This window comes from Aythya ferina (genome assembly GCF_964211825.1).
Source record: "Aythya ferina genome assembly, chromosome: Z".
NCBI classification, from domain to species: Eukaryota; Metazoa; Chordata; class Aves; order Anseriformes; family Anatidae; genus Aythya; species Aythya ferina.
The window spans coordinates 81,735,332-81,759,974 of record NC_140299.1 but is presented as its reverse complement, the minus strand read 5'-3'; the positions used below and the strand labels follow the sequence as shown (position 1 = coordinate 81,759,974).

Below are 24,643 nucleotides of genomic sequence, written 5' to 3'. Positions count from 1 at the left end.
TTGGGAAAAATGATTCAAGAACCTCTTGAAAGTTTATAAAATCCAACTGTCTTCATGTAATTCGGAAGAAAATAGACCCATTTCTACTCAAATCTACTATTTGCACTTGTTTATAAAACAGAGACCTATTTTTTTTTCAGGAATGGCATGAAAACAAAAGAATTATTCTCAGCTTCCCACGGAGTGTCATGTTATTACAGTGTTAGTCTAAACTGGTGAAATTTTATTTTGGGAACATTATTGTATTTGAAATTGTTCTAACAGAACAGACAGACCAATACTTCCTGTTTTGCATGAGGCAGATCTTCTCTTTCAAGCATGTTTCAGTTACAACTAGCACTAGGAAATTTCCAAACAGACATGTTAACTCCACGTACTCCAGCCCACAGCCCTTGCAAGGCCAGGGCCTGGCACTCTGCTTGTCCCCTGGGACCGAGCAGAAGAGCCCTGCCTGGGCGAGGGTCCGATCATTGCCCCACAGCCAGGGAAACAATGCTCCTGAGCCAGCCTCAGCCCTCTTTGGGGAAGTGCTATTTGGTACCAGCCACGACCACGCAGGACAGCTCACTGTTTTAGGTCTATTCTCGTTGCCAGACTAGACACAAACAGTGATGGTAATTTCTTGTTTTAGGTTTAACACATCTTTATCCTCATTTTGGTAAGACAGCTCACATCTGCATAACTTTCATCATTAAAGTACTTTCACAGACTTCAAAAGAACTGCTAGCATGCTTAATCTTACACAACTACTCAGGTATTTATTGAGCTGCGGTTTCCAGTGGGGTTTTCTGGACTGGAGAGAATGATCAGCACCATCCTGAAAGTCTGATTTGTCTGCTCAGGGGTAGTCTATGCATCTTACCTGCAGCATTTGTTCTTCCTCTGAAAATATCATCGTATGCTTTCCACTGTGGGGTCACCTGGTAGGCGTGAACGAACACCACAAAAACCACTACCAAGCACATTAACGGCACCAGAGCAGCAGTGAAGAGGGCAGCGTAGGCATTTGGAATGAAGCACCTGATGAAAAAAATGGAAAAATTCTGTTTATAAACATGAGAAACACCTTGAACGGTCATTAGTGAAGAAGGATTTACTTTACAGACCGCAAATTCTTTAACTCCGTTCCCAGAGCAACCTTGGCAGGATGTATTGGGTTCTTTTGTCTCTTTTTCCCTTATCATATCTTAAGGAATATAACATTTGTATCTTAGAAGTATGCATGCTATATTTTAGCCTGACCAATATTAAAGAGATTTAAACTGTTGTGATGGAACAAATTATATTTTAACCAACTCCATGCAAGCTATGTTCATTTAATGTGATCACTCTTAGTCACCAAGTTCTAAAAGGGCATTATGCAATTTTCTATACTTAGCTCCTGAAACCACAAATTAAATTGTGAGAAATATATTCTTTAAATAAATGAACAAGTCTTAAAGGCAAGATTCCTCTCAAGTTGTTGGAAATTATATGTCATTTGCACACTGAAGCCAAATGCTCCCTCCCTCCCACTTTTTTATTTTTTTAGCATTGTCCTATCTGTCCTTACTGTTTCCATTTATTAAAGATATACTTATTTATAAAGACGTGATGGGAACTTGAGTTATTACTGAAAAAGAGTCAAATTACGCATGTAAGACTTGAAGGATATGGAGATGATAGTTAAAGAGAGATTTCCACTGTCTGAGAGATCAGGCTTTGCTATGAACTCCCTTGAGGTCAGTGTGTGCTTCACTGCCACTGACCTACTCTAGAGATGACGCAAAACTGAACAGCCCAAGGGACAGTTCAGGAGTCAGTATGTCTAGAGAGAATGTGGTCACTGCTGTCCCTATTAAGAGGGTGTAACTTACCCAGCCCTTCTGTTTTTCAGGTCAGCTCTGCTAAATAAGTTTACAGTCAGTGCTGGTACAATATACATCTAGGAAGAGGCTGGCTGGGTGTTTCTCTGGTATACAATCTGGGTTTGCTTAGATGTAATCTGCCCAGCAAGACCTGCAAGCCCCTGGGATTTCATTCTCTATGACTTCCACAGCATCAGTCCACCACAGTCAGTGAAAAAAAAAAAAATCTAGCAGAATCTAAATAGCTTGTTTGACACTCTTCAGAAGATACAACAGGCCGAGATACCACCTAATAACATCGATAAGTAAATAAGTAAGCAAAAGGGTTAGGGTTGGGGTTATGGTTAGGATTAGGCTCTCTCTATTGTAATTAAAGTTGTTTTGCAGGACAGAATGGTTGAGGTTGGAAGGGACCTCTCAAAGCCATCTGGTCCCACCCCTGCTCCAGCAGGGACACCCAGAGCAGGATGCCCAGGCCTGTGTCCAGGTGATTTTTGAAGATCCCCTAGGAGGAGACCCCACAGCCTCCGGGCAGCCTGTGCCAGTTCTCAGCCACCTGCACAGCACAGAAGTGCTGCCTGGTGCTCAGGGGAACCTCCTTGACCCTGTTTGTGCCCACTGCCTGCTGTCCTGGCACTGGGCACCACTGACAAGAGCCTGGCTCCATCCTCTTTGTGCCTTCCCTTCAGGTATTTATGGACATCGATGAGATCTCCCCGAGCCTCCCCTTCTCCAGGCTGAATCATCCAGGTCAAACAGCTGCAGCTCCCTCATCCTTTCCTCACTGGAGAGGTGTTTCAACCCCTTACTCATCTTTGTGGCTCTTTGCTGGACTGTCCCCAGCATGTGCATGCCTCTCTTGGACTGAGGAGCAGAGGAAAGGACACAGGACCCCAAGTGTGGCCTAACCAGTGCTGAGAAGACTGGAAGGATCAGTTCCCTTAGCCTGCTGACTACACTGTTGATCTGTTTCATCTTTATAATCTCAATATTTCTTAGATATGAAAGTAACTTTTTTGTTCCCATATGTAGTTTTGAGTGGACCCAAACAATATTAAGATGTCAAGGCCCATCACCACAACCTGCACTGCCCTTAGTGATAAGACTGAAGCCAGGAATCTCAACACAAGTACAGTCCTCTATAAAACTAAATTTACATTCTGAAACCTGTATCTCTTTCAATTTGATACATTTTTGTATTTCAGAGATGAGACATACTGTTAAAAAGCTTTCTGAAGGTCTTGAAAGGTTTCTGTGAACATTCCTTTGTATCCAGTTAACAAAAGCAGCAAACAAATGAAAACCCACAGAAATGGATCACCTCTACTAATATCCCTAGGTACTTGCTCTAAAAAAGACACTGAAGAGTTACATGGACAGGAAATACACAAAGCCATGTTAACCCACAAAACTTACCTTATTTTTTAAGCATTTGTCAGCAACTTAACAGAAACCAAAATAAAACAAGAACAAAACAAAAACCCCAGATACTATATTAGGTTTTCTCTTTCCTTCAATACCAAGCAATAAGACATTTACTGTACATATTTTTCCTAGGACCAGAATAATGAGAAACAGCTTTAATAATATAAGATTTTTTTGTCTCTTACCACAGATGTATGTTAAAGCTAAACTGATACTTTCAAATAAGGGGCCACACAAACCAAAAGACAATATCTTACTTTTGGAAAGGACAATATCTCAAAGAATTGTACACATTTAAATCAATCTATTCATTAAAATAACCTTGATTATTGGCCAGTAAGAATCAGAGCTTTACCTTTTTTGTTTGTTTTTTTTTTTTTTTCTTTTAATCTATAAAAATGGATTCTTAGGCTTGCACTCTTCTCAATGGGGCAAAGTATGTTTACTTGACCCTGTAAGTGCCTTTGTGAAGTTTTCTGTAGTATCTTAAACCATAACATTTGCTAATATAATGAAAGGGATGCCAGCTACACAAAATTTAAGAGGACCTCTTTTATTTCTCTGAATATTTTAATGGAAAAAGAAAATACAATTAACATGATGTATAGTGGAACTATTTGCAAGCATAATTACATAATTTATATTAAAAATGAAAAAAAAAAAAAACAACCAACAACTAAATTGTTAAGTTAATAAGGAGTTTTAAAAACATTTGAGAAAGGTATTCAATAAAAGTTCTGACATACATTGTTCCTTTTTAAGCAAGGAAGTTTTAAAATATTTCAATGCATTGAAGACAGTTTCATTCATGTTTTGCCATGTTTTGAATTCTAAGGACAACCTCCTTCAAGTGCAGCTTTAAACTCTTTAACTTTTATCAACAGACATCTAACTGTCTGAATTTTACTTGTCACATGAGTTTCTCTCTGGAGCTAGACCTATATTATTATTGTTGTTGCTTTTAAAATTATTATTATTATTATTATTATTATTATTATTATTATTATTATTATTATTATTATTAAAGAATCCTGAGCATGAAACTCAACAACACTTAAGCTTCTCCTTGCCTTTTAGCCACAACTGGTTAGTGGGTAGCCTGTCACAGAGAACAGAGAGTTGTGTCTCCAGGTGAGTTTGCTCCTATTGCTCATGTTATAGGAGGAAGGTAAAAGGCAAAAGTCAGACACATGAATTTGCACTTTTATTTGAAAAAAAAAAAAAAAAAGAAGAAGAAGAAAAACAATTAAAGTCAGAGTTTAAATTATTTATTCGTTCATGCTCACTCAGCACATTCTTCACAAAGTGCATGAAACAATGCTAAAAAAAATGAAAAAAAGACAAGTAGGATTACAATATACATGCATTTATAGATACTCATACATGCCAGGCTTTCTCAAAAAGCAACTTGTCTTTCTGATTTGACAATTCTATTCACTGGGATCTTGGCTTTGTTGTGGAAGAAGGCTATGTTATCTTTGAAATGGCACTTCATCATTCTATGAACATGCTCATCAATTTTCTATTAAGTATAGAGTAGGCCAGAGAATGGAAACATTTTTTGCAGATAATTACTAGCTAAAATATTGATAATATGACAAAGTATTTGCAGCAAATTGTGTCTAATCTGTAGTTAAAGAATACAGCAAAACCTAAAACAGTCTTTCTTTTATGAACTCATTTTTGATAATTATATTTATTATCTGCTTCTGATGTTCTGGGCAGCTTAGCAGCTTGATAATGAAGCATCTTTTGCAAGCATTATAATTTTTTAATACATGAAAGCTCTATGCTTTTAATTTCAGCAAGTTTGTTAAGCATAACCCTGTGAGAAGACCTGATCTCTTGCACTGCACCTTAGAATTATCAGCAAAACCAGTTCTCTTCTGAATGTTCATTTGCAATTTCAGCTGACAAACTCATGTTTGCACCCAGTGTAATGCACAAAGGAGTTTATGTTGCTCTCTCTGGTCCCTTCTTCCAGCTTTCTGCCTGCTTTGTAATTTCCAAATTGCATCAAATATTAAATCAAATACCTTTACATTTGTTGGCAGTGAGGTGCAAAACCAAAGCATTAAGCGCCCACGTAATGCTGTGCCATTTTACTTCCCTTAGCCTGAAAGCAGTGCCAAAAGGTCACAGGTTCAGACCCCCCAGTCTTCATCCCACTTCCAGATACAGTAACAACTGACCCCACAACAGCCTGAAAACATGGGCTGCACTTATTAAAATCCAGTGGAAAATTTAAAGAGTGGTCCACTCTGATGTGCCTTCTGTTTGCCTTTGTAGTAAAATTCAATTTTATTTCTTTTTGTTTGTTTTGTTTTGTTTTTAAACTTTGCTACATGGATATGAAATTTGTGACCCAGCCAAAAACAACTGAATGTATTACAGAGGACACCCTGTTATCTAGCCTTATAGCATTTGCCTGTTATCTAGCCTTATGGCATTTGCCTGTGATGGCATTATGGATGCAGCCACAGGAAGGTTTAACATGAGAGAGAACTTCAAAATGTTGCTGAACTACCATCAAATACAACTCATTGTACATGTGAATGTTTTACTAAAGGCAATTGTACTGTAGCTGAGAACTACAGATCTTTTCTCTCCATAAAAATGTTTTTCTCCATACCACGCCCTGCAGTCTATCCAACCCAATATAGAATATGCAACCGCTCCAAGAAAGCTGTTTCCAGTGATCACAGTACTCACCTCTAGAGACCATTTCCCCATGTTTAGCTCAACCCTTTCTTGCTGCAGCTTATGCTCATTACTTCTTGGCCTAGCCAGCACGGTTTTGAGAAACAGATTTTTCCCTCGTTTGCTTCAACACTTCTTTATCTGCTTGTAAACTGTTGGCTATCCCCACTGCTCCTCCAAATCTTCTTTAACTAAACAGCCCTAGGTCTTTCAATTTGATTGAGTGCACTTTATATTTAAGACCTTTGTCAATCTTGTCGATTGCTCAACTTCACTCATGTGTTTCTTAAACTGCAAGGCCCAAAACCGTGACAGCATTTCATCTCAGTGAATGGCTAAAGCAGAAGGACTTTATGTGCCCTTAAGACTAAGTTGCTTTATATATAGGCCTGCACTATGCCTGTGTGTTGTGCCATAGCACAAAATGCTGACACATACTCGTTTTATCATTGATGTTGACACACACTCGGTTTATCATCCACAATGAGTATGAGATGTCTTCGTGCAGAACTGGTAAACAGCCAATTATTCCCATCCGATTTTTGCATGGCCAATTATTCTTGGCAAGATGCAATTCCTTCCACATGTCCCTGCTGAATACCATGCTACTTTTTCAGGACAGATCTCAGAAGTCAATACCACCCTAAATTATAACGAACATTCAGTGGACTTCTTTCCCAGCTGTGTGCTGTGGTAAATCTGAATGGAAACTCCTTATCCCAGGCTTGTATGATATGAGGTGAATGTAATATTTTCCATTCCATTAATAGTCAAGGAAGATGTTGAACAATATTTGAAAAACATTTTAGAGTCGTGATTTATTGATAAATTTCATCCAAGGATTCTAAAAAAATTTACCTGAGAACACAGACTGTTGATGCTTGTTTCAGTATATCTTGGAATAGAAAATTTGAGATGAGGTTGTGGCAAAAGTCAGGGCAACGACATGATCTAAGCTATGTATAAGTCTGTTGAACAGACGTAACTAAACAAATACGAGACATAATGAACATTCAACTCAGGAAGAACTAAAAAGCAAAAATCAAGTTGGTTTTCTGGAACAAAACTACATCAAAGTTGAGTTCATTCTTTCATGAGTTTACAGATTTGTCTTGTAAATGTACTTGGAAACTTTTGACAGCATTTGAATTACACAGTGAAATGTAATTTTACTTACACAAGGAAAGTAAATTTGGAAAACCTACTATACACCTGCCACATTCACCATCTAGTTTGTAATTCTGCAGAAAACAATCTGGTAATCACTGTGCAATCACATTAAGGAGAAGATGAGTCGTAACTTCATGCTGTTAAAAAGAATACCATACTTGGATGTATAACAGCAGTTTTTGCTGCAACACAGATGAAGTAATGTTATGATCTAGTCAGCATTACAAAGACTTCGGTGGCAGGCTGTATCTGGTTTTGGCACATTTGAAAAAAACATGAACAGAATGAAGAAAGTTCACAGGAGAGCAACGAGGGCTACAAGAGGTCTTATAAATGTATGCCAGTCAGAAAGATGAAAAATATATATGTATTTTTTTGTTTTGTTCATGTATTGGCAATCTACAAGTAGGCAAACAGCAAAAGAATAACATCTTCTCCATGTTGTAACATATTTTCTGTGCTGCAAAAGCCAAACTGAGGGACTTAAACCACTCAGATCTAGATGTGAGAAAAAAGCTTCCTAAGGCAAGAACTGTGAAGGAGTGAGTACAGTACATTGTTTCTCTCTGGAGGCTGTCTAAAAGAGACTGGACAAACATCTGTCAGGAATAGTGTAGAAACATGTCTCACCACTCAGAGCAGGGGGGTAAACACCTCCAGCGCCCTCCAACAACTCTTTTGTACACTTCTGTGGTTCATATTCTCATTTAAAACATGCAAAACTAATCATAATAGACACTTAATGCAAAAAAAAAAAAGAAGTGGCTGAAGGATGTCATGGTAGTAACAGGAGAAAGGACTAGCTATTTTTAGGGGTATTACAGAAGGATCAGGGCTAGGTTCTCATTTTCTGATCTTAAAAGAGGATCCAGACACTAATTAGCAAGGTACTTCCATTCCCAGAAATTAATGGTTGGAAAGAACAAACACACACACACAAAAAAAAAAAAAAAAACAAATCTGTTTCAATGAAAGATGTTGGGCAGCTCTTATTTCTGTGCATGATCTGTTCTTTCCCAAGAAAGCCCCTGAGGTTCAGTTCCAATGTAGATAAGGTTTTCTGTTCCAGTGAACACTTGCTAAACATTTCATAACCAATCCACAGAGTCAAGCCCATCTGATTTGGTATTTATCATCCTATGTAGTATTTCCTGGGTACTTGCCAGTCAGTGCCTCTGATCATTACCGAACCTTACTTCTATCCATAATCTGCTAAAATATCACACAATTCAAACTGACTAATAAAAGTTCTTAGAAAAGTAATCCTTCAGATGCCCAAGGTGAGACCATACAGCTGCAGCCTAATAAGCCAGCGCTTACTCTGCTATGCAGAATGCAAAATAATGCCTACCAACAACTGCAGTTTTATTGCCTTGCATCCTTCTACTTGTTAGATGATGCCTCTCAAAAGATATGCATAACACATACATATAAAAACAGAATTTTAAAACAACCCATCAGCATAGATATTTTTTTTCTTTTGCAAAGGGCAACGTGCATCACAATACAATAGGCATGGAACCAACCCAAGCATTACAATTTTTTCCTAAGCCTTCTGAAAGCAACCATAAATTTCAGGTGTGATCTGAGTAATAAAACCGCATCCAAACAATAGCATTATGTAATGCTTCTATTACCTAAACTTATTATGTATTAAGCACGGACTATAAAGATTACAATTTCCAATTTGCAGAGTAGAAAGAAAACTTAGTGAAGAAAAATAATTTTTACAAGACTTCTGAAGATGTCAGTGCCAGGTCAAGAAGCACAATTTAAAAGTCCAGCTGTCAGAATAGAGCATAGATAATCAGGCCTCTTAATCTCTGTGGATGCACTTAAATTCAAGTACAGCTTGAAATGACATTTTCCAACCAAAGTACTCCAATATTGGTCAGAGCACGGTACGTTTGGGTAGCTGAAAAAAGAAAACTACGATCTAGGTAGAATTCCCATCCTCATGCAGCACTGACTTAGGGGGAGGAGATGAGGCTCGCAAATGAAGATCTCGGGATGGCTGTTCTGTCATAGAGCCTCTGACTGTCCCAAATGCCCACCTCTGGTTTGCACCACTCCAAGACATTTTCCAGGCAATGTCCAGGCAGAGGCAGACTGAGTCCCCAGGTCCCAAAAGTCGTTAATGATGACACTGCAGTGGGCTTGGCTCCCTCCATTCTCTACGGTCTATCAATAATTTAACTCTACTCCAGGCCTTGGTGCTCTCAAACATGCCCAAATGCCACCTATGAGGACCCACCACTCGCACTCCATATGGTGTTACAGGAACACCCCTCTGGTTGCTGTCAGTGCAGCTCTGGTTATTTTGGGTTCTTTGAATTTGAAAAAACAAACAAAAAACACCCCCAGAGCAACTCATTTTAATGCCACAAAGATTCTTTGCAGAGACGAGAGCAGACAGAGGAAAAAATGCTGTGTAGTTTTGTCTGGGGAAGAGCTTTCTAACAGCGATACGTAAGAACCAGTCTGCGTCATTCAACCTCTGAACTAGGTTGCACCTCTTTTATTTAGCCTGAATATTTCGATTTTGAGGTGTCTCTTTATAATTTAAAACATTTTCAGAAGTGACAAGCAGGAGACCCGACTCTAGGTAGCCTAGCATAATCACTAATTTTAGGCAATGGTAGGAAGTAACAGCTGGAGAGATCACATTCCTTTAGAATATATCAAGTTGGTTTTAAAAATGATAAACCAGTATTTTTATTTTTTCTTTGTCTTGGCTTCTAGTAAAAAGATAAACTTCTAGAGGACATGCAATGACAATTAGAAGAATACATCTCCTTAGAGTTTTATTACAGCTTTCATTAAATAACATAGCAAATTAAAAACAGCTAATAAAGTATATTGAAACACTGTTTTGTTACACTGCATTCATACACTGATCATCATATTTAAGTAATTCAAATAAGAGCATACATAAATCAAGGTCTAAAAATAAACTAGACTTTTTGCAATTATGGATGTCATAATTTCCAAACAAGCCAAAGCGAATCCTTATGTTTCTGCTAATTCAGAAACTGAGAGTAGTGTCTGAGCATCTCTGTATGAAACAGGCAACTCCAGCCACTATAAAGAGAAACAAAAACAAAAACAAAAACAACAACAACAACAACAACAACAACAATAATAATAATAATAATAACAATAATAATAATAACAATAATAATAATAATAAAATAACGTACTGCAGCTGCATAATGACCTTAATTAAAAGGAAGCAACATTTTCCATTCATTAAAAAATATATAATGATGATGATAATGACGATGATGATGATCATAATAATTACATTGCTTTGCTACATGCTATACCCCCCCCACCAAAAAGTGTAAAAACATGATTTGATTAAAAATAAACATCTGTATTCTCACGTTGCTACACATGACTATGGATGCTTTGTGAAAAATAAGGATTCAGAAGGTTGTGGCAGCTGTACTGAAGTTGAGCATTAATGGTTAGATGCACTCTGCATTTCAAGCAGCTCGTTATTCATAAAAACCTTGACCCCACAACAATTTTTAAAAGAAAAAATCACGCGGTTTGGGTAAATCAAACATGGGAAGGCAAACTGAGGTGTATCATGACTCAGGAAGACAGACTCCGTCCCTTTTCATGATTCAGTGCTTTGCACATCTTCACAGGGACGTACTGAGTAAGGAGCTTCCCTCCAAATAGGCTGATTTTTCTACAGGACTGAGCAGGGAAGAGCAATTTCACACCAGTCAGCATAAACTACGGCAGCCTTGGGGTATTCTAAATTACAGCTGGCAGCCCAGAGAGATTGTTCAAGCCGTGGAGGCTGATTGCAATGCAGCATGGCTTCCATATTTTGATGACTCTCCAATAAGCATGGGTTTCTCTTAACACGAGGTTCCTCTCAGGAAACAGATTATTTGTTTGTTTGTTTGTTTGTTTGTTCTGCAGCAAGAGAGTAGCTCAAAATAACCAGCAGAGAGCCACCTGATGGTATTTGTGCAAGGTAACTCCAATAAATGGCCTCATGCTAAGGTGAAAGTAGGACTGCCTTGTAACTGAGTCAAAGGGTGTTGGCTGCAGCTTTCCAAGAGGCCTGACAGAGCCCACATCCTGCTGACACTGACTTTACAGGTTGTGGTTGACCAGCTCTCCTCTGTTCTTTGGAAAATCCCTGCTGCCTTTTTTGAGTGACCTGCAAACGCACTGTGTGATTAACCCATGTTGGACAAGTCACGTAGGCTGTAACAAGTTTTAAACTCATTTTCTTACACTGAGTTGCAGTGCAGTATACTAAAATAGATTTAATACTGGTTTTATTGGAAAAAAATTGGAAATTTGACAGAAATTTATAACTAGGCAGTGTAAGATTTTAAAGTGATTTTTAAATGTCTGTAACCTTTCCCTAGAACCATTTTGCCTATTTCTTCCCATAAAACAGCGCAGCCAGCTGGAAGGTTTGGGTCCTAAACCCAAGCATTATATCCCATCTCAGGTATCAGATATCAGGTATCAGAAATCGGAGTGTTCCTGATGAAGTGATCAGAAGTTTTTAAAAAACTAGTGCTCTGCTGGAGGTCCATTTTACAAAGCAAGATGTTCTCTATTATTAGTAGATTCCAGCCTCAGAGAATAATCTTCACACAAAGGATGTGTGAAGTTTCAGATGACAGACATAACAATTGTAAATATTACACTTCTCTCTGCATGATATGTATCTGAAGCTATTTAAATGTCAGTTCCTGTTGCTTCTAGCTGTGGGGAAAAAAAAAGAAAAAGACCTTTCTGTAGTTTAAAAAGTAAATTTGCTAAAAGCAAGTGGGCTTTTTAACATTGGTGCAAGCTGTTTAGGAAAGCTAAAAAAAACTGCAAGATAAAACAACTTAAAAACTTAACAAAACTCACCAGCAGTTACAAAGTGCCATCTCTCATTTTCACTTAAACAATACAGTTTCTGTTGAGCTTGTACTATAAGACCATGTCAGTACTGTTACTGCTAAGCACTTATATAAATATGTGTTCTTCCTGATAAGCGAACCACAAGCTTTTCCTGATACTGGTGATTTTTAAAAAATAAATGAATTGTCAGTTCAGACCTACAAACCATGCAGGCAGTGAAACTCCAGCCCTGAAGTTTTGGATCAATTTGCTCTGTTATTAATAGGCATTTTTGCAATATGTAGAGCACTGTTTGTTTAGGGTTTTCAGGGAGGTTTTCTCTTTCCTGCTTTGTAAATAGACATGCAGCTCTCAGTACAGCATGTGCAGGACACGGAGCGGAACGGAAACTCGCGACATTGCTGCTGGGGAGGAAGTACCAGTTGGTTTCCTCACAAATAGTCTGAAAATATAAATTTGTGAGCCTGCAGAGCGGCGAGTCAGCGCCCCTTATCGCGGCCCTGCACCTGCCTCTGCCCAGCAGGAGCAGCAGATAGGGGCTGAGACAGGAGCAGCGCCACGGGGCAGAGCTGCCTGGTGCAGCATTGTGGCTGGGGCTTTGTGAGGTGCTCCTGAACTTGCAAACACACACAGAGCTGCTCCACAAGGCGCTTCATGTGCCACATTGGGATGTCGTCTCGATCCGTAAGGCCAAAGGTGACAACTGCATGCATCTTGATGTCAAAACATCAGGTTCCTGGCTCAATCTACCCTAGCTACCTAAGGAATGGGCAGAAAGAACTGACATCAGGGGCAGAACACTTCTCACCCTATTACTTTTGGGAAAGCAGTTGACTGAGAAGGGTTGCAGAGACCTACAGAATTATTGTTGAAAATAATAAAAGAGGTGTGTGCTTTCACTGTAGCTGCAGCTTGAAGATTACAGAAGGATTTTACTTTTGCTTTTGTTTAATCATTCTTCCTCAAAAGGAATTTTTTTTTTTCTGGGACACACAGTTCTCCCAAATGCCATCTGCTTATGGGTCAAGGCAAGCAAATCCCAGATGAACCATAAAAGCTGCCCCAAAGCATCCAGCACAGCTGTAAAATGTGACCCACGTGCACAACTATATTTTGAGACTTCTGTAACCAAATGCTACTGCCCAAAGCACAGCACAGCTAGACTTACCTCCTTTTGAACCTACTTGGTTTCATAACCTAATCAGAGTGATGGGGAAAGGGACCTCAGGGATCTCTTAGTGCCCATGCTGTTGTGGACATTGTTTGGTGTGAACTCAAATCAGTGTTGCATTTGTGTCTGATGGCTTTAAATCAGTTTATATCTCACGCAGATTAGTTCAGAGGCAGGCCCATGCCATTTTGTGTCACAGGTCATTCAACACAGGTAAAACTAATTCTTTTACTGAATTCAAGTTTCAAGGAAAGTGAAAAACATTTAATAACAGTTTTTCCAGTTTTTATAGAATGATAATGTGGCAGTCAAACTTTCAGCATTGCTTAGTTTTATTTTTTTTATTTTCTTTCTCTGTACAGAACAGGAAGAGGAGAGTGAGAGGAATAGGAGAAAGGGGAGGGAAAAAAGGATATGAAAAATGAGATTAGTTCAGTTAAGAAACATAAGCTCAGAAAGAAGAGGATCTTACACTGCCTAGGAATTAAGCCAACACTTGCTCTTTGATGTTTACATTTGGACAGCCTATCCCAACAATTTTTTAAAAGACAACTCTACATCAGTGAGAATTGCTGCTAGAAACTAAACAGTGGTATGATTATCACCTTTACTCACATATAAAAATTCATTATTTCATAAGTAGCACCATATTCATTAATGGAGGTACAGAGCCACTATGTACTATGAACCACTGGAAACAGTGGGGAAAATCCAGTCCACCATGAACAAAGAATGAAGAAGTGCCAAGATGCTGTTTTGAAACAGCAAAAAGAGGACTTTCAGAAGACTCAGCTTGACTCAGTGTGTGCAACAGCCTTGTCCATAAACCAGACCTATTGCATAATAAAGAAAAAAACACTTTCTTGTTTTTCTCTACTGCTGCTATTACTGTAGAGCTAAACAGCTGGGAAAGAGGGAAAAACAAAGTGCCTGAGAAATGTTTTTCTACAATGAGAACACAAAATATAAGTCACTGCTGCTTTAGAACATGGCCCACTGTGTTTCAGCCATCTCATTATACCACTTTCTTAGAGTAATGTTTCTGAACAACTTTATACCTAGGTGTTTTCTTTCTTTATTCTTTTTTTCATTTTTCCTTTGGAAGCAAATCCTCAGGAAGCACCAATTACCAAAGAAGCAGCAGCAGCAGCAGGGATCTGGCACAAGCACTGAGTTAATACAGTCAAGACTTCCACGGCACTGGAAGCTCTGGAGAGTCCCAGCAGGTTTTCCCAGAAGTCCTGTAAGTCTTGTAGCCCTCAGAACTTGGTCAGGAAAATAAACTGGTAGAAACCTGCTTGATTTTTTTTTTTAGAGTATCGTTTTTTAAAAATTATGTAAGGATTTCCATGACTGATTTTGCTATCTTGCTCCTGCTTATATCTAAATCTTGTTTGCCATTTGTATCACTCATTATCAATGCCTTTAAAATAATGAACTACAAATAAGGTTACTTTTTTTTTTTGCTATTTTTGCTATTTTATACAGTTTTTCACAATCAAGAAAGTGTTTTCCTGGTACTACCTTTTAGGGCAGACATTCCTAATTCCTTTTTCTGTTCGTTCTTTAAAGCAAGCCTTTTCATGTAAGTCTCCCTGAAAAAGGAGATGTTAGCATGTGCAAACTGCCAAACATGCATGAGTCTTGTGCTCACAGCACTGCCCCTTGGCAGGAAGCATAACAAAAAATAAATAAATAAAATATGCCATTGTGCTTTTTTTCCTCTTCACAATACTACTTAGTATGTACTTTTTGTTTATACATATATATCTGCATGTTTTGTTCCACCACCACCCCACACAAAGTTCTTTGTGGGCTGTAACATAACAAATGCCCGGATAAGCAAGTATTACAAGCATTCCTTTTGAAGGCTCTCTGTTAGATACTGACCCTGTATAAGCCATACTGGTGATTCAACTTAATACTGTTAATGCAAGTCAATCTCCTATCGCTGTTTTCCTTTTTCTCAGGTATTACCGAGCACAGTCTGGTGAGATACATTTACTGGTGCTGCTGCCTAGCACAAGCAAGAGTTTGCCTTCCCAAATTACATCTCAGTGCACCAAGTACAGTCCATGCCCATGCACTTCGAGCAAGTAAAATGTGAGCACAAAATTGGCCTGCTGCTGCAGAATGGTGCTGTGGTAAAGTTCAAGAAAAACACTGATTTTCTCTAATGCTTTCAGGAAGATCAAACAGAAGAGGCTAGATGTATTTACTTATTATAAAAAACATGTCAGTGTCAATGAAGTAGTCCCAGCCAGATGCTGGTATTGATCTCAGAATTGCTTTTTTTAGCATTTCCTGTTGTATTCTAGCCTATCAGATGAAGGGTTTTCTAAACTGTTGGAAAATCAGATAAACCAAGAACAAGCTTTTTTAGTAGCAGTAGGCGGTATCCTGCTAACTAAAGACCATAAAGTAGGAGGGACTATATTGTTCATTTCTCACACAACCTGAAAAGAAAGATCAAGCTTTTAAAGGCTGTCATCAGCAGCAGGGATACAAGCCTTCATCCTGCGACCACTCTGTGTTACCTTCGTCATAGTGTACGCAGGCTTCAGAGAAGTCTCTGGAGTTTTGCTCAGGTAAAAAAGTGCTGTGTGAAGGATCAGGCCCCACAGCCACTTGTGGGTGCAGCTTTCCCCTGCAGCAACCTCTCCTCACAATCCTCTAAAATTATGTTGATTTGTCAGACTCTTAACAGTGGTCGAGAATTTTGCCACCAAGAAGTAACAAATATTTCTTTCTACTCTCTTTTCAAAATTCCATTGCTAAAATTGTCCGCAATTCCTCCTGTATTGTAGGGCTTTAAAAGCACAACACTGCAATTACCCTTCTTTCCGATGTGCTAACATTTGCTTAACATTAACAGTAAATATTTGCCAAGATATAAAAAGCACTCAGCCCCTTGCACTCCCCCTCCCCCCAAACTATCTTCCTCCACCAAAAACATATGCTTGTAATGAGAGATAAATAAAAAGGTAATTAAAGACAGTGCATTTATGAATTATTTTTAGATAATCCATAGCAGTTGGCTGCACCCTAGGCAGCTTCATTGGAAATAATGAAGGGTGGGGGTAAATAAAATAAAACAGAAGTGCACAAAAAGGATAGAATTCTTTCTTTTTTAACTGTTTCTGTAGGTCACGCAAGTAGGTAATTTTATATATAATATTATATGTATATGGGAATGTCTCTGTCGTGCTGCAATGAAGACATAAACCCAGCAGCTCTGGTTCATTAGAAACATTTCTCATATTTCTCATACAGTAGCACACAGCTCAGTATGGTCTAATTTACCCTGCCGAGAAGGGCAAACAGTGAACGGTGAGATCCCAGCCAGTGAAATATACATGTTTTTTGCCTCACTGCTTCAGCTGAGTAGCTCACGCAGCGTTTGGCTTCACATCTGGATGCCAAAGCACCGTTCTGCGCTGAGCTCTAGCAGTAGAGGTTTGCAAAAGATCCTGGATGTTGTTCCAGTGAACTGGGCAGAAAGGAGGAGGAAACAGAAGTTGGTGGGATAGCAGGATGCATGACCTGGAGGGAGAGGACCATGCAGGGAGACACTTACAAGTCTGTATGGAATATCAAACAATGAACAGGCACTGGGGTTGGGAATTACACATCCATTCATCATACAAACCTCTTTTAGCACTTCTAACAGTTCAGCTGCAAACACTGAATTCTTCTCCTAGCTGTTGCCTTATTCCTGCGAGTAAAAGTCTTGTGTTTCAAACATTTTGTTCTTAAGAATGAGGACTGCATTCAGCGCTTTTGAAGCAATAATAAAAGAGACTTCATCTAAATACTTGGCCAGGAATTAACTCACTCAAGCTAAAAAATTCCTTTTACTGGGAGTGGCACTAGTGCCTGGGATTAAGAAAGCAGAGCTCCGTTTCAGGGAACAGCTGCTAAGCCAGAGACCTGTGCCCAGGCCGCGTGCCAGCAATGCAAGGGTAATGAATGCACCTTGGTGAGGCTCAGCAAGGCTTCCAGCCCTTTGGCTGCCTGGGTTAAACAACCGTGCACCAGCCTGGCATGCGTTAGGTTAGAGAGAAGGTATGACTTCATCCATAACAAATAATTAATGTTTACGGGGTCTTTCTTGTTAAGTGCAGGCAGCTCTGGGGGCTGCAGCCTTTGGGAGAAAACTCCACAAAGAGGAGCGTCTGGAAAGGTGCTTCAGGAAGATTTTATCCTTAAAACAGCATCAAAACAAGTGAACCTCAATGGATAGGTACTAACACAAGGCATTACGAGCTATTAAATCTAACTTTTTTGTTCAAGTTGAGGCCTGAGCCTTGACTGCCCCTCACTCCTCCACCTATCCCTATGAGTTAAAACTAAATAAATCTTTGATGGACCTTGCCACTCAAGCTTCCAGCCTTGGCAATACTTTTAAGTAAATATTTCTCACCACTTGCAACTTCTATGCATTTTCCATAACACCACATTTACAAGCAGGGCATAATCATTCATAGCTTTGTGCTTCTTTCAAGCCTTCACTATGCTCCCTAACGAAGTGCTTTACCACGTGAGAGTGTCTCTGGAAATAAATGTACAGTGCTTTTGTGCACTGTCCAGTGCTTTACATATCGATGTTAAACAAACCAATAATTAAGACAATACCTCAGAACATTGGTTGTCTTTAGGCGTCTGTTTTATCACATTTGGGCTTCAACCCAACAGCATGACTCATCCAAAGAACTGAGCATGCAGAAAGCAACTGTGCCGCTCGTCTTGTTTGAAGTTCAGGTTTGACTCCTGCCCTGAAGATAACAAAGTGCCCATGACCCATTCCTGCAGGAGGACACATACGTCCGGTGCTGGAGCTCATTTTTAGTGAAGTATCTTTTCCAAACAATGCTGGCTGTGGCTCCTAGACATTATTACGTACCCTGTGCCTCAGTCAAAATCTTGATTCAGAGAAACAGCAGTGTGAGTAACAGGAAGAGTTACTCTCTTAGTCACAGAAAAAAAGTTCATAATTTCCAGTTCTCTGTAGCCTCGTGTTCCCCCGTCCCTGTATGTGGTCGCAGACACAGATTTAGTGACCTTGCTGGAAAAAATTCTGCCCAGTCCTATTCTATCTATGCTATCATTGCTATCACTGAAACCAAATACAAGTTGCTTCTATAATTTTAAAGATTTTAAAGAGGAAAATGAATGAATTAGGTGGAAGCTCCCGATGTAAAGGGGAGCTCATTCTTGCCTTGAAATATAGATCATGAAAAAAACAAACAAACAAACAAACAAAAAAAAGGGAGACAAGTCCAGAAACTGAAGGGATTGGCAGAGGGAAAAGAGCTCATAAGAGTGCAACGAACAGGCACCCAAATGTCAGAAACGACTGAAAACAAGAAACAAACAAACAAACAAACAAACAAAAACACATCTTGGGAAACAGGGAAACAAAGGAAACTATACAGTTTGCTTCAAGACAAAAAGATAGACTAAAGCTTGACTAAAAGTGTGCTTGGAAACCAGCTCGACCAGTTTCCACAAGGACATGGGCAGGGCGATATTTGTTTGCAATATTTTAAATTTCTATTCTATCATATCTAATCACTTCCAATTTTCTCCATTTCAAGTGCTACTTGTTTTAGTTTATACTGTCATAAAAACAGGCCTTGGAGGAGTTTTAAGCAGAAGGTTTGGTCAGATTCAAACCTTAGAGCTGCAACACACTTATGCACAAGAGTAATTCTTCCATTTATGAAAACATATTTTAATGTTATTGTAGGTAAGACCTTTAACCACCCAAGTGCATCAAAAGTTCAAACTCCACTAACCTGTGATTCTTGCCAACTTAAAAGTGGTGCATATTTTTCTAGCATGTTATACCTCTGGAAAATTTCTTGGGAACAAGTCCAATGAATGTGACATAATTAACATTTACACTGATCTGCAAACAAAAACTGATACAGATAATTAAGTAATTCTGGCCTCTGTTCTCAAAAAAACTTGAGTTAAGACAGAGCCCTATAAACGTGTGAGGTTCCACTGACTTCAAAGGGGGTTGAAATTTGTATGTCTCTGCAGTGTAGACAATTAAAGTTTCAGGGTTATATGAGAGAACAGAAAGCCATCATATTGGTAGTATGCCCATATCAGAAGTCCTTTTCCTGTTTTTTTTTTTTTTTTTTTTTTTTTTAAAGCGTAACAGAGCTATAAGGTATCATGAACCCAAACCCAGCTTCCTACATAAAAGATGACCAAGTTGTTGCTAGCCTCAAGTCATTTGTCAGTTTGAGGTTTTATAACTGTACCTGCATTGTTTCCAGAACTGGTAAATCCCCTGTGAAGCAATCAAAGACACATACAAAGCAAATACGACTGACATTTTTCTTCAGAGTAACGACCAGTGACACTGGGATGAAATTGGGAGCTAGATTTTACATAATTCTTCAGATTTCTTTCTCTGCCTTTCCATTGCACGTTCTGCCTATGTCTATAATTCCAATTTGCTTCCATATGTTTCCCACCATACCAGGTGAACTGTGTCTTTGTACTTTATGAGGGCTATTAGAAATAAACTACTCAGATTAAACGTGTTGTTAAAATTAAGCCTGTCTTGCGAACATTAGCTAAAAGCTGTTCTAGAAATAAGGCCATGACGAGCTAGCAGCATGTACCAGGACAACAGCAAATTTTGAGCTTTCTGACGTTTCACACTGAGCTTTGGAATTTGACTTAAAGTTGAACTTTTTGTGAACTCATCTGGATATTGAGAGGGAACTCGCTCGTCAGGGACATAGGTGTGGATAGCACACACCTAGGTACAGATTCCTAGGGGAAAACAGGCATGAGAGGAACAGTTTGACTTCTGTTTTGCTTTGAATTTATTCATTTTTTTTTAAATTCATAAAGCCAAACTATAGACAGAGGAGGAATTTACACACGCATTGGCAGCCCAAGTGTAGCATCTGTGTGCATACACTTCAGAAAAGATAGCTGTCTGACAGGACAATGGTATAAAGCAACAAAATGATTTATTATTTCATCTGCTCCCAATTCCTTACTTAACAGGGAATTACACATTTCTACTGATTTGGGTTTTTCTTATTTCATAAGAAAAAAAAATATATTTGAAAGAAGGGTGATGAAGGTGTAAGGGCATTAAAGATCCCAGTGCAGAAAAAGATTTTGGTTTTGGTTTTTAACCTTTAAAATCAAGTGGCAAATGAGAAAAATATTTTTTTTAATGGAATAGAAAAGGTTATTTGGGACTTGAGTTCTGTCCTTGTGTCATAACACAAAGTCACAGTGAACTCCAATGTAATAAGAAATGGCAAGAGGAAATACTTTTTAGAACAGTGTGTACCTAAGTGGATATTTATGTCATTGGAAAATATTTTAGACAGAGATTGCAGAAAATTCAAGCAGGGATTGAAAAATTACATGTACAACATAAAGACTCAAAGATATAGAAGAATGATGAACTTTTTTTAAGAGGTATTAAACCACCTAATTCAGAGCTTAATTCCAATTTCAGTTACTAGCCAGATGAAATGATCTGACATCTTTCTCAATAATCTGCCTCTTATCACCAAAAAACATTAATGTCTCAGCCATCAAAGCAATTCTTAAGCATTGATATATTTTTAGAATACGGTTACTAGAGACCAAAGAAGACAATATACTTGAAATTCTACATTAGAGATTTCATTTCCAAATGTTGAGAAACCATGATGCAAGCCTTCAATGAGAACTTTAAAAGTAAAAAACAGGATAGATGGTAAATGCATATGTAGGCCCCGTCTCCCACGTTTCTCTTGTGTTCAAAGACAAGTCAGCTGCACACAGAGAATTTGAAGTGCAATGATGTCATTAAGCAAATGGTTATTACACAAAGAAGTTATGCAAAGGGGCAGTTATAGACACCCAGCTGTGAAATAACTTGTTATTCTTTCTAAAAAAAGACATGAGAACCAATGCATATTTCTTTTGAAGGGACCAAATCTTACTACTTTCCTTAGTAAAGGTATTGCATCAAAAATTCCTAGAATCTCCCTATTTTGCATTACAGATATGCAGATAGATTGCTTTCCCACCATTCAAACCCACTTGAGGCAAGCAGCCATCTCAGTCCAGAGCAATTTCATTTCATTTGACTTATGTCAATATCCCTCTCATCAGCAACCTCTTCAGTCCTACTCAAATTGCCTTTCACCTCTCCATAATTTCACAACCAATTCTTAATTTTTGCCAACTATTTCCTGAGCAATTTTGCTGTGATTCTTCAATCCCATGTACAAATACAAAATGTATTGTGTTCACTTACACCACACAGAAGCAGCCTGTAACCTGGAACTGCTCAGCTCTTAGGGATATGGCTTAGTGGGGACTGTTAGTGTTAGGTCAGAGGTTGGACTCGATGATCTTGAGGTCTCTTCCAAACTAGAAATTCTGTGATTCTGTGATTCTGTCTCAGAGCACAAACCTCCTTCCAGTGCATTGGCGGGAGAGCACTGCTGGACAGACATCTTCGACTGCCAGCACCTTTGGAGTGGGACAAGGAAGAGTTGGGGCAAAATCATGGACTCCAGGTACCAGAAGCTGAGCAGGGAAGATCTTGGTGTCCACAATATTGGTCTGCACTGCAGACTCTGCTCTAGGTAAACCCTTGCAAAATGGCAATGATATGGTAACAGATGAGCAACAGGATAATTAGCAAAAGGAGGAATACAAGAGCCCTTTTTTCATGCATCACTGAAATACTGTCCAAAAACATCATGCTACTTGGTGAATCGTGATATGGAAAAATTTACCAGTACCCTAACATTTCTTGTAATGCCAAAGACTGCAGTGTTCATACCACATATAAACTCAGGCAATTATGAAGATAATCACTGTCTCTATACTACTGTTATCATGATGACAGACTGTTGGTTTTACACAGTAACATGTTATGGGCATTACAAGATGTTGTACAAAATGTATATTTTGTGTAAAATTTGTCATATCTAAAGAGTAACACTTCTTTTGAAGTACAAAATCTAACACAGCTCAAATCTTTTTATTCAGTGCAAGCATATAAAAAGGTTCTTTCAGCATAAGTTTCAGCTTTTAATTTCAGCTATTAATTGTGCCCATGGCATTCTGGTTAGGAACAAAACAGTCAGACGCCACTGTAATGCAAAAATGAGTTTCCTGAAGGAGTGATCACAGGGAGAGCTACAAAAACAGGCTTCAGCACTTTTATTACTTTAACCTGTCTTCCAACTCTTATGTGAAATGAGAATCTTAGTAGCAAACCATTATTCTCAAACTTATTTTATATCTCAAACCATTATTCTCAGGCTGATTCTGAAGTTATTTTGCAATGACCTTGACTTTGGAAATCTCTTAGTTACTTTTTCCACTACTACATTCTGGTTCAGAGAAAACAAACTAAGTGGTGTAGTTCAATCCTCTTTCCTGTATTCTTGCTTTGAAAGTCCTCTTTGTATAATCATGAGAAAGTTTTCGAGTGCTCTTCAAGTTAGGATTTAGCACTGATGCTATTTATGAAAATCCTTGCAGTTATCTCCTTACAGTGTTCATAATGACTGAGCTGGAATGAACTGCACACTCACTTAGCTTAGCATGATTTCTGGCATTTGCCCACTCTAAAAGGATGCAGGAAGAGTTTTAGATTTAATTTGGGAGTGTGAGTTGGAATTAGTAATTTTCCACTAGTTAATATTTTTATCACAACTAAGGATTTTTCCTAAAAATCCTGAGACAAAACAAAACAAAACAAAACAAAACAAAACAAAAAAATGTAAAACTGTGTTTCACTGCATAACGATACCATTAGCCCACTGTCTGATTGCAATCAGAAGACTTGATTAAACACATTTCTTGTGTTTACGACATACAGAGAAACATTTTACCATGGAGAAATGTATAATACTATATTGTTCACCATGTTCTGTGGAGACACATCTGCACATATTGCATGGTACATAGTTGATGCAGCAATCACTCATGTAGCATGAACATTAGAAATGGTTTGCTGTTGTGGACCTTGGATACTCTCCCAGGTCGAGAGCTGGTGTCTCTTAATGTGGCAGCAAACCTTGCCTGATATAGGTCAGGGATATCTTGCAGGGATAAGCACTTGTACAAATACGTCAATGCAGGTAGCATTTATAAATGCACATACAAACACAAATATACTGAATTCAAATATCTACTCACAGTAAACACAGTAATTCCCTTTCTCCAGGAGAAAAAAAAAAAAAAAAAAAAAAAAAAAAAAAAAAAAAAGAGTGCATTGAATTTTTCTCTGTTGTAATGGAATGATGCACACGGTATCCTACTCCTTTATGGAAGACAGATGGATGTTCTCCTGTTTTGGGCCTGCTCTGCAAGCACACCCATAAGAAGTGCTCATAAAAAGAAGTTGTATGTTCTTATATTAATTTAAATAGAAGCTGTGTGTTTACTTTTCTGCTGCACAAGGAGCATGTAATTAAGGCACAAAGTAAGCAAGCATAATAGCCTCATATCCTAGAATAGCTATTATCATAGATTAACTTTGCCAGAAAAGGCGCCATGGTAAAAGAGGTAGAGAGGATAAAAAATAACATAGATGTTTATCTATGTATCTTTCCACTTAAATGTCTCAAGTTCTATGAAGATGCATTTTGTTAATTAGCACAGTTTTCTGTGGTTATATATAGCACTGAAATGTTGTATTAATTATTGGCATTACAGCGATGTTTAGGTTGAGAACAGTTTGGAATAGAACATGTTCAATATTCCAAGAGAAACACTTCAGGAAATATATCTGACATGTTAATATAGTAACATTGCTTAGCAGAGAACATTTTTAATAATCTAAGTCAAGAGGGTTGAAGGTTTCTTTGCGTTTGTTTTTGCTTTTTAAAACACAGAAATGAAATGGAAAAAGAACACACTCTTCTGCTCATTTCTGCAGCAGTGGCTATCTCTATCCTTCACCCTGGAACTGCATCATCTCAGAAAATAATAAATAATTTACCAACAAGGCAGACGAGCCCAAGCTGGCTCCACAATGCTCAGGATGAAACTGTGGAGAAACTGGAATTGTATGGAAGGTGCAGCACAGGTGACATGTCTACGTGCAAGCAAATTACAAATAACCAAAAAAGTGCTATAGGTAGTTCATGGATATTTGAAGGGAAACTTACAGATCACTGTAGACCAGGCCATAAATCTGGGCTGTGCTGTGATGATAGATTCCTCTCAGAATAATCAAAAGCAGGATGACAATAAAAGCTGGAAGCCCCCAGCTCAAAAGGAAGTAAAGCAGATAGCGCCTCTCTGTGTGTTCATCGTTCATCACCAGGACGTACCAGAAATTAACAGCCTGAAAAATAATGCAGAATAGTAATCAGTAGACTTAGTGCATGATTAGCTATCCCAAAGACTAAATCATTCTGAATGTCATACAGTGTACTTCTGTCCC

The 24,643-nt window shown here is 38.5% G+C and overlaps 1 protein-coding gene and 1 long non-coding RNA gene across 2 annotated transcripts in view; both read right to left on the bottom strand.

Moving 5' to 3' along the window:
• ADGRV1 (adhesion G protein-coupled receptor V1) overlaps positions 1–24,643 on the bottom strand; it is a 298,863-nt gene that overhangs the window by 54,820 nt on the left and 219,400 nt on the right. Inside the window, exons 92-93 of the mRNA XM_084504535.1 lie at positions 24,366–24,544; positions 863–1,020 (exon numbers count right to left, since the gene is read on the bottom strand). Coding sequence (XP_084360661.1) covers positions 863–1,020; positions 24,366–24,544 — 337 coding nt within the window. The remainder of the gene's footprint in view (positions 1–862; positions 1,021–24,365; positions 24,545–24,643) is intronic.
• Positions 9,934–12,314, bottom strand: LOC311427279. The gene is made up of 2 exons (XR_014687281.1): positions 12,036–12,314; positions 9,934–10,223 (listed from the first exon to the last, which is right to left on the bottom strand). It is a non-coding gene; the product is annotated as an uncharacterized lncRNA (long non-coding RNA).